The sequence below is a fragment of the Fragaria vesca genome, linkage group LG4 (genome assembly GCF_000184155.1).
Source record: "Fragaria vesca subsp. vesca linkage group LG4, FraVesHawaii_1.0, whole genome shotgun sequence".
In the NCBI taxonomy this organism is placed as follows: domain Eukaryota; kingdom Viridiplantae; phylum Streptophyta; class Magnoliopsida; order Rosales; family Rosaceae; genus Fragaria; species Fragaria vesca.
In genome coordinates this window covers 6823272-6833615 of record NC_020494.1, presented here as the reverse complement: position 1 = coordinate 6833615, position 10344 = coordinate 6823272, and the positions used below count along the sequence as shown (strand labels likewise).

Below are 10344 nucleotides of genomic sequence, written 5' to 3'. Positions count from 1 at the left end.
CCCCATGTCCACCCTCAACATTCCCTTTGTTTGATTACTTAACCCACAACAAAATCAACGTATTCCATGCTTTTACGTCAAAGAAAGCTAAAGAGTGAACACTAGAGCTACTATGTCTCTTTTCATTATGAATTTTATTCCTCAATTTCGGTTTCTTAGAAAAGAAAATGATTGTGGTAAAAAATTAAACGATTTTCAAGAGACTGTAGCTACAGTTTTTAACTTTATCGAGTTAGCATCATAAATCAAAACTCTTAACGAAATATCTCATTATATCAATCTCATAAAGTACTTCCACCATAAGGTGGCTACCTCCTCATAACAACTTTATCAAGATTAATTTTGATGGATCAATTCAAGGAAGATTTGCTGCAGGAGATTTTGTTATCAAAAACAGTGATGGGAACGTGATTCTTGCTGCTACAAAAGGATTAGGAAGTACTACTATCGCGACAGCTGAAGCCACAGCTTTTAGAGATAGTTTTCTCAAAGCTAGAGACCGGGGCTACATGAATATCCAAGTAGAAGGCGACTCGAAACTTGTGATTGATGCCATCAATGGGAAATCATCCCCTCCTTGAAGATTGCGGAAGATTGTCCAAGATATTTAGACTATTGATACCGCTTTCTCAGTTTGTTTTAACCATGTATATAGAGAGGCAAACTTTGTGGCAAATGTTTTTGTAAATAAAAGCCACCAACTCCCTAACGGTCGTGTGTGGCAAGATGGATACCCAACAACTGTTTCTAAAGCGATGATATTTGATATTGTTAACTCGGATTGTCCAAGATGCTTTTTATTGTAATATTTTAGTTTCGTATAAAAAAAAAACTCATAAAGTATGCATCTCAATTCTCATGAAATGTACATAATTACTTAATTTGTGGAATCTTGTATCTCATTCCCCATCGGCCTTGATTAACTAAAGTTCCCAGTCAATCAGGTTGCAACCTTTACTAAAGATGATCGCAAATATCCAAGCTTCAAATTTCGCTTACCATATCCAAACTTTACTAAAGATGTAACTTACAGAGGAAGAAAAACAAAAGAATAAAGGAGTGGAGGAGTAGTCATGGGCGGTGGGCTGTAAAAAACAGAAAACAACTGTGGGCCCGGTGGTCGTTAAAGAGTACGTACCGTACGTAGCGAGCGCGTGCATAAGCAGCAGCACTTGAGTAGTAGTCATGGAAGGTGTGCGTAAGAAAGAAATGGTCAATAAACCTTGGCCTAGGTTTTAGTCAATGCCATTGGCCTAACTGCACCATGAATCCATTTCCACACTTGTGTGTAGTAACCATTCTATGTGTTCCACTCTTCTAGACGATTGCTACTAAACCTTCTACATTTCCTATACATCACTTCTCCATCCCCCAATCTTTTTCAAACAAGACTTTTTATGTCTACATTATACATATATACATATCTCGTTACCACTATTAATTACATCCGAATTTATCATATCTCGTCATCTCAATTTTTAACATAAAATATTTAAAAAGTTAAATAAATCATCTTTTATAAAGCTACCGCATTAAATGACATGTCGTTTATAATTTTGATCTACCTCAGTATATTGTACTTGTTTATTATTTGTGTCACATGCACTAGACACCTACATCTGATATGTATTTCATAAGAATTGGAATCTTTGCTCGATTAACCGGGCACGGGATGCCTGCTCCATTCATTCAAAACATGGATATTATTCTAGTATTCTATCCCCATGGTATTAGTTTCCAAAATATTCGATTAATGACAGAGTTTGATATATTAGTGGATAGAGTAGTATTTTGTAACGGGATAGGTCGACAGGGTTTCCAAATAGAAAAGAAAATGGCGGTGGAGCCTAGTTGTTGTACATATAGTCACTTGACATGCTTCGCCATCGCCCTCCGACATGGACTTGTCCAATTCCAGTCGACAGGAGCGACTGAGCAAGCCACCGCCTCTGGTTGATGTAGTCTTGCAGATCCCCAGCATTCTCCTCTTATTACTTGCATTCTTCATAGGGTGGATGATCCATTATGTTACCTCCTTCTACATATTAATGGATTGACACCAACTTTTGATTAATAAAAAAGGAAGGATCCACCCTCAACTTCTGCAAGCTCTTCTTGTGTGTAGGAAGCATGTAAATGGTAAAACTGATTCTAGTTGCTGAAACTCTCATTTCTCAGCATTGTTGCTTATCTATTTAGTTCTCTCAGAGTGCATAAACAAGACAACTCAATAGAACACAGAATAACATTCATCAAAAACAAAAGAGCTCTTGTCACTTTAAAGTTACGTACTGAACTAAATTCTGAATCAAGAATTCAAGATAAGTCTTCCAAAGACACACTCTTCATGTTAAAGTGACTTATAAACTACACATGACATTTAAGAGACTGATATCAACTCTTGCTCTTAAATAAACAGATCTGTGCAGTAAAGATCAATGATTCAATGCCACTCTATTCCTCCCAATATGGATGAGCCTACTCCTTCCCACACCTCATTGACACCAACTTCTTCATTGTCAATACCCTCCATATTACAATCCCACCACCCACAACCATTTTCATCTGCTACCAGAAAGCAGCAAAATGAGAAACAGTTATAAACTTAATAGACACAAAAAGGCAGAAAATAGTGATAGAAAAAAAAAAAATGCCAACACCAGTCATGACCAACGAAAGAGCAAACTTACAGTGATCATAAACATGTCCTGGTATCGCTGGGCTTATAAGACTCAGTGATATGGTTTATCGTTGTTTTCTGCAACACTAATATGGTTTATCGTTTTCTGAACAGTTGCCTTCAATATGATTGTGGTTTTTTGCTCCTGAAATTTAGTTGGTTGCATCCATGATTTGTTTGCGAAGATGGATGCTAATTTAACGTTTTGGTGATGCAGGCATTCACGATTCTGGTAAAGGAAGAAGAAAGAGAATTGTTCAAACTTTCGAGTTACTCAGGTATATATATTTTTTAGAAGGGACATGAAAGTATAGTTCATGGACTTCTTACTTGACTGTGTTTTTGACAACATATATGTATTGTCATTTGTATGCATGTCTTCATTTCAAGCTTGGTGACTTTAAATTAGTTGATGTTTTGCATTCCAAATCTGATATCATAAAATGACAATTTTTGGCAAGCTTCTCAATTCAAATCAGTGTGGTGAAATTAGTACGTCTTAAATCAATGAATGTGAATGCATATTAAAGCTTCAAGTATCGAGAGGTTTAAGTCCAATTTTGCTTCAGGTGTATAGTTTTAGGCTTTTAGCCAAAAATGCATGAGTTGGTAACTGTAATCGAGTTTGTGCATATGTGCAATATGAACAGTGCACATGGAATTCAATCTTTTGAGGTTTTGGGTGAGAATGTGTAAACATGTGTAATTATTAGTCTTACAAATGACTTCTTTAAATATAACCAAACTCAATCCCCTCATAAACATACTCAATTTAAATGTTTTATTTCTTTACTTAGGCCCCTCATATGCATACTCGATTTAAAGAATTTTTTTTATTTACTAGCTTTTAGGGACGAAGTCTAGTAACAGATTAATATAACCGTCTCTACTAATTTTAATAGAGACGGAATTTTTGAGACCGTTTCGAATAATATTACTGACACATTGCAATGCGTCTTTAATAGTACTAGAGACGACATGTGACGTCTCTAAAGTTTTTTTGGCGCGACCTATAACATTTATGTTCATTGCCATGCCATTCTGAGGTAAGCTAGGATTTTTCACTTATTCGTTACTCCTTATGGATTCACCTATTGTAGATGCCTGTATCAAGTACCTAAGATTTTAGATGATTTCCCAGTGGCGCTGCATTTATGTTCACATTTCATGTTTCTCCCACATAACCTCTCAATAGGTCAAGTGCAAGACCAAGGTACACTATTCTGTCTTGCTCTAAGTTTGTGTCTAGATAATGCTGCTCCCATGTTATAAGTTCTGTCAGAGGTATTTTCTACTTGAAAGGAAATGTCTGCCTCGACACTTTGAGAGAAGACTTGGGGCAAAACATGATGCTGCAAAATTTAAGCTAGGGAAAATCATTGCAACCTGAGAATTCTGAAAGAGTTGACTGGCCTTTTTTGTTCAAGGCTGCACCTGCAGACTATGGAGTTGTGAAGAAACGCAGATTGATATCTTTTGCTCTTTTACTATTGTTATGGAGTGTACATCATTTGATGCTTGAACAATTAAGCTGCATATATATTTTTTAATATAAATAAATATAGTTTTTTTATTAAATTATGCTTTTTATGTATTTTTTAAATACAGTTTTGATATTAAATTCTACTTTTTATGCCTTATGTATATAATACATAAAAAGCAGACTTTTTTTAAAATTAGTTTAAGACTAATAGAGACGAACTAGAGTGTCTGCAGACTATATTTTTATATTAGTTTAAGACTAATAGAGACGGATTGGAGTGTCTGTTAGTATTCTGCCATGTGGCAGGCAATACCTAAAAGTGATGGATAGTTGGGGCTAGCTGTCCCAAATAGGTTTTAGAGACGCGATATTTTGGGACGACTTGTTAGTCTGTCACTCATACTTATAGAGACGGATTTGGTTGTAAATTTGTCCCTAATAACTCACTAGAGACGAAACTCAACTGTCTCTAAAGGCTATTATTGGTGTAGTGAAACTTGGCCTTTTTCAAGAACGATAATTTATTAATTTTAAGTATTCAATTGGATAAGCGTTCTCATCTTTGTGCTCTCTTTGTAAATTGGTATCTCTAGCAATTGCATTACTCACTAGCCTGCTTTTGTGTTAGGTTTATTTTACAAACCACTACTTCAACAAGAGCTTGGGAGATTACCATTTTGTATGGGATTCGGAAGACAATTATGTACATAGTTGATTCCAAGACAAAGTCTAAGAGCAGAGCAATGGTTTTGGTGTGAGTTCTGTTTTTTTATATTTTGCCCTTTGAAAATGAAATTTGATAGGTGACATCCTAGATGTTTGCCTTTTTAAATTTGATATATTCAGGGAGCTGTATAAACTCAGGTGAAACATTGTTTTTGTGAAGCTGGCTTTGTTAAAAAGAAAGAAAAAAACATAACAGCTATGTTGAACTATTAAAGAACATTCCTCTTTAGTTGTCTGCACTTGGGTGTTTCATTGATTTACTTCTGTGATTGAATTACAATTCTTTTTGTGAGAATGATCTGATCTAATTTTTGTTAATTGTTAGTTCAGTAAAGCCATTGATAATTGTTGTACCACATGCTTGATCGTTGTTGACTTAACTATTGGTGAGAAAAGAAACAGCCTTGGATCAATTTGTATTCCATGCCTATTTAGAAATGTGACTCCTTACTTGGAGATGCTATAGGAACTTTTACTTTATGGACTTCTCGGGTATCACATGGACCAGTTTGAGTTGATTATATATTGTATATATATATTAAAACATATAATGTACTTCCTTGATCATTAAGTAGAGTTTGGATGCACCATCACTGCTCTTTTGGCTATCAAGCTTATTTACAAATATCTTTCTTATACATTTGTCATCTCGGTGAGGCTACATGAATTTAACCCATAGATACGTACGTAGTATCATAAGCACCTTAAAATTGACTAATAGTATATAAGTTGGTCAGGTCAGGTTGAAGATATACTTGCAGATGAGGAGTGTTGATGGAGGACGACACTAGAAGCTTATGTGCTTTGCTTGAATTTGGGTAATAAGCTAAGCTATTGTAAGCTTCTCTTTCCATATCGCTTTAAAAGACACTTTGACCATTGTGATATGTATAATGAATTTTATTAAATGTTCTGTGGATTGTTGTTTTTTATTATCTTCAATATAAGTTGTTGCATGTTCATATACTCCATTCTTACATCCTTTCGTTTCCCAAACCTCAGTGAATCAAATCTTTCTCTATATATTCCTGCTATTCATGGGTTTTTATCATGTTGGCTTACTTTATTCTGCTGTCGTTTTATGTTGTATGGAAGCTGTAGATTATTAGTGAAAAGGTAAAGGCTGGAACCATTTGGTGAGAAATCTGTTATGTATTTCTTATGCATTTTTATTAGTCCCAAATCTGTTGTTACATGGGTCATAAAATATAAATAAATTTCAGAAATCTCTGTCTTGTTCTAGGATATTCCATATCTTTTTAGATATTCTTTATGTGTGCATTTGCCTTATGCCAATAGGATATGTAGTTAGACTAGATCTATGTATTCATATCCTTACCATACTGGTAATGTGTAATTCCCTATATAAAGGGCTCCTATCAATGAATGAGATACACATCTTTCACGATTCTCTATTCTCAATTTACTTTCACTTCATCACGTTATCAGCCCTTTGCTCAAATCCTTGAGCTAATAGTTTTTCCCAAACCCTAAAACCAAAAGCCGAAAACCCTCGGCCCTTCCTCGGCCGCCGCCGCCGCTGCTGCCGTCGCCGCCGTTGCCCACGACTGCCGCTCCCCGGCCATCCGCTCCACTGCTTCCTTCTCGTCCGATCAAGCATCCAAGTTTTACGGTATGTTTACTTTACAACCTTAAAACTCCTCAAAGTTCAATAACCTCGGGGGAGATAAAGTGTTTTCTCCTCTTCTTCTACTCCATTCTATGCTTGGGACGGTGTCTTTGCAGGTTTAAAAATCCCGGTTATCCTCCCCGGGTCCAAAGTTGTGTTTGATCAACTTTGGTTATTGCTATTTTGAAGGTGTGTTTGATCACCTTCACACAAGTTTTTCCGAGTCGTGTTTGATCGACTCCGGACATTTAGGGTTGTGTTTGATCAACCCTAGAGAGACAAACCAAAAGCATCGTATTTGAGTACCTTTTTCAGGGTCTCCAACAGAAAACTAATACGACTTGTTCTCTCTTGTATGCAGATGGACAAAGGCATTGAATTTGACGTCCTCGACGCCCATGGTACCGAGTACCATCGTTGGGTCTCGGACATAGAACAGACCTTCATCGCTAAGGATCTGACCGAGACCATATTCCCCGATCCAGATCAGGAACCGCCTAGCAAGAGAACAAAATCTCAGGCACTCATGTTCCTTCGTAAGCATATCGATCCCACACTGCGCAGGCAGTATCAATCCAAGCACGATCCAAAAGATCTGTGGGATGCCCTTGCCGAACGTTTCGGCAACATTCACTCAACCTTGCTCCCAGAACTAATTGCTCGCTGGGATGAAATCCGACTTTTGGATTACAAGAAGGTTGATGACTTCAACAGGGATATGCTTTGCCTACAAGCTCAACTAAGCTCATGTGGAGTCGAGAAAAGTGATGCCGACATGATTGAAAAGACTTTCTCGACCTTCCCTTCAGCTGCTAAGATCCTCATGAACCAATATCGGTTTGAGTTCACAAATAAGAGGATTACTACATTTAGCGGCTTAATGACGCAACTCCTTATGGAAGAAAAGAATAATATGATCAATGATCAGCATAATTTGCGTCCTGTAGGCATCCGAAAAATTCCGGAATCTAATTACAATTGCAACCGGAATAAGAAAGCTCCGAAACGCAAGGATCAACATAGGAATGAACCTTATGCACGTGGGAATCAACACCACCGTGCCTCTAGTTCTCGGGGACAAGGTAGCGGCTTTAGTGGCCGTACCAACTCATAGCGTCGAGACACCGGTGCCGCCGGCCCCAAGGGCGGCACTGCTCCTCCTCGGAAGCAGCATGCTCGCTCTTCTTCTGCCTTTGATGGTCAATGCAACAGATGTGGGTCCAAGGACCACTGGTCTAAAAGCTATCGCGCTCCTGCAAATGTTGTTGCCGCATACAAGAAATACAAGGAATTGATGGAAGTCAATTCCACTAAAAACAATGGAGTTGAACATAATGTTACCTTCAAGGTCGCTGACCCTAATGGACAATGTTCTGACTTAGATTCCCCTGACTTTGAAGTCACCGGCTAGATTGTTTTCCCTTTTTCAAGTCATGATGTAATAAGGTATCGTCCGCATGCCATGCTTAGTTTTCTTCTCAATTTTTTTTTGAGACCCTTATGTACTCTTTTCAGCGCATTAATGAAAGTTTATTTCATGGTTCTTCTTGTCTCTACATGGTTCGAATTGATTTACATCTACCTTAGAAAACATGACATCAACGCCGTCTTCGGTCTCTCCCTTAAAGGAGGTGACATATGGCGCCGTGACTCTCAAGGAGAGTTACTCACGTGTTTTCCGGTTCAAGTCTTTTACCTATAGCGGATTTTCCATCATCAATTGTTCAACTAGGCTCATCCAAGTTAGTATAATGTCTTAGAATTGTCCGAAATTAAGGAGCTAGTGGTTTAAGTGTGCCTCGCACTACCGACCCTCCACGGACATGCCTGGTCATACTTAATTTGGAGTTACCGAAAGCTTTTGATTTTGGATTCCCTCTACGCTATTACTCCAATTGCCGTCTTGTAAAAGACGTTAGAGACTTGACAAAACCGGACCATCATCGAATCCCCTAGGTTCTTTGATCATCAACACGTCCCTGTGGCTGAGTTTTCGTCTCCATGCCACCAGCAAGCTTCAAAAACTTTGCTAATGTCAAATCTGCGAAAAAACAGTAATCTATCCTCCCTGGACAGTCACTTCGTTTAAGCTTTGTGAACAGCTCCGGACGAACTAGACAGTGGGCTTTATATCATTGGAAAGCTCTACGAGTCTAGTTTTCAGAACATTTTGCGGTTCGTCCATATCTATTTTAACGAAGGAGTTATGACTGTTTTAGTGCGCAAAGGTCATTCTGCGCGAGAAATTTTTAGCACTCTCGGGATTGTTGCTACTTTTAGCTTTTTCAATCCTTCTAAATAGCTCGATATCGACCTATTTACTCATATATCTACTCTCTTTTGTAGGTATGTCTCTTGGAGAGATCGAGTGCCTCGCAGATAGGGGATCAACCCACACAATTCTAAGGAACCGGCAACTATATCTTGAGTTAGTGCCTTGTAAATCATCTGTGACGACAATGATTGGATCTTCCCCTATGATCCTTGGGCGTGGAACCGCTCGCTGATTCAAGAAGGACAGAAGATGGTCCTATGGCTCATGGAAGACACGGCACCGATCCACCAAGGGACCGGACTGCCGCCATGGACGCCGCCGGTACGGCTGCTGGACACTAGTCCAATGCCGTGCACGCCACCGCCGCCTTGTCCTATGCCGAGACACCCAACAATACGTTGGTGGGTTTCGCCGACACCGGATATTTATCTGATCCTCATAAAGGACGTTCTCAAACTGGTTATGTTTTCACCATTGGGAATACGGCGATATCTTGGAGGTCTACTAAGCAGACACTAGTGGCAACATCTTCAAATCATGCAGAGATTATAGCTTTGCATGAAGCTGTTCGGGAATGTGTTTGGTTGAGATCAATCATTAAGCACATTAGAGGAACTAGTGGATTAAGTTCTACAACTGATAGACCTACATGCATTTATGAGGACAATGCAGCTTGTATTGAGCAAATGAAGTTAGGTTACATCAAGGGTGATAATACAAAGCACATTTCACCTAAGTTCTACTACAACCAACAGCAACAGGCGTTTCTCAACGTTCAAGTGAACCAAGTTAGTTCCGAAGGAAACGCAGCAGACTTATTTACTAAGTCCTTACCTAAGTCTACTTTTGAGAAACATGTGAAAAGTATAGGCATGCGTCGGCTATCAAATCTCTCTGAATAATGTTCACATCAAGGGGAGTATCATCTCAATGAAGTAGGCTGGTGCGTTGTACTCCTTTTCTCCTACGATCAAGGTTCAGTTTTTCTCACACAGGGTTTTTGTGACTTGACGAGGTTTTTGACGAGGCAACAGATTAGCACCATTGACATATCAATACGCGGCACAAGGGGGAGTGTTCTAGGATATTCCATATCTTTCTAGATATTCTTTATGTGTGCCTTTGCCTTATGCCAATAGGATATGTAGTTAGACTAGATCTATGTATTCATATCCTTACCATACTGGTAATGTGTAATTCTCTATATAAAGGGCTCCTATCAATGAATGAGATACACATCTTTCACGATTCTCTATTCTCAATTTACTTTCACTTCATCATGTCTTCGTTTCTCTGTGATTTTTATCTTACTTAAGAATTAAGATAATAGTGCATATATTCATTTTCTTTTTAGTCTTGTGCCATAAGGTATGTGCTATTGTGTCAGGGTTTATACAGCTTAAGGGATTTCAGTATAGCATAAGTTATTTTTAGGGTAATAATACAGAAGTTGCAGTTTCATTTGGGAAAAGTGGAACCAGTTTATTGTACTTCATGGAACATCAAAGTGGGTACTACTCTCTTGCTGTATGTATCAATATTACTAAGTA

The 10344-nt window shown here is 38.3% G+C and overlaps 1 protein-coding gene across 1 annotated transcript; it reads left to right on the top strand.

Moving 5' to 3' along the window:
- The first annotated feature begins 6880 nt into the window (after nucleotides 1-6880).
- LOC101295513 lies at nucleotides 6881-7633 on the top strand. The gene has a single exon (XM_004297961.1). The coding sequence runs from the start codon at nucleotides 6881-6883 to the stop codon at nucleotides 7631-7633; it is 753 nt and encodes a 250-aa protein (XP_004298009.1).
- Nucleotides 7634-10344: the final 2711 nt, after the last annotated feature.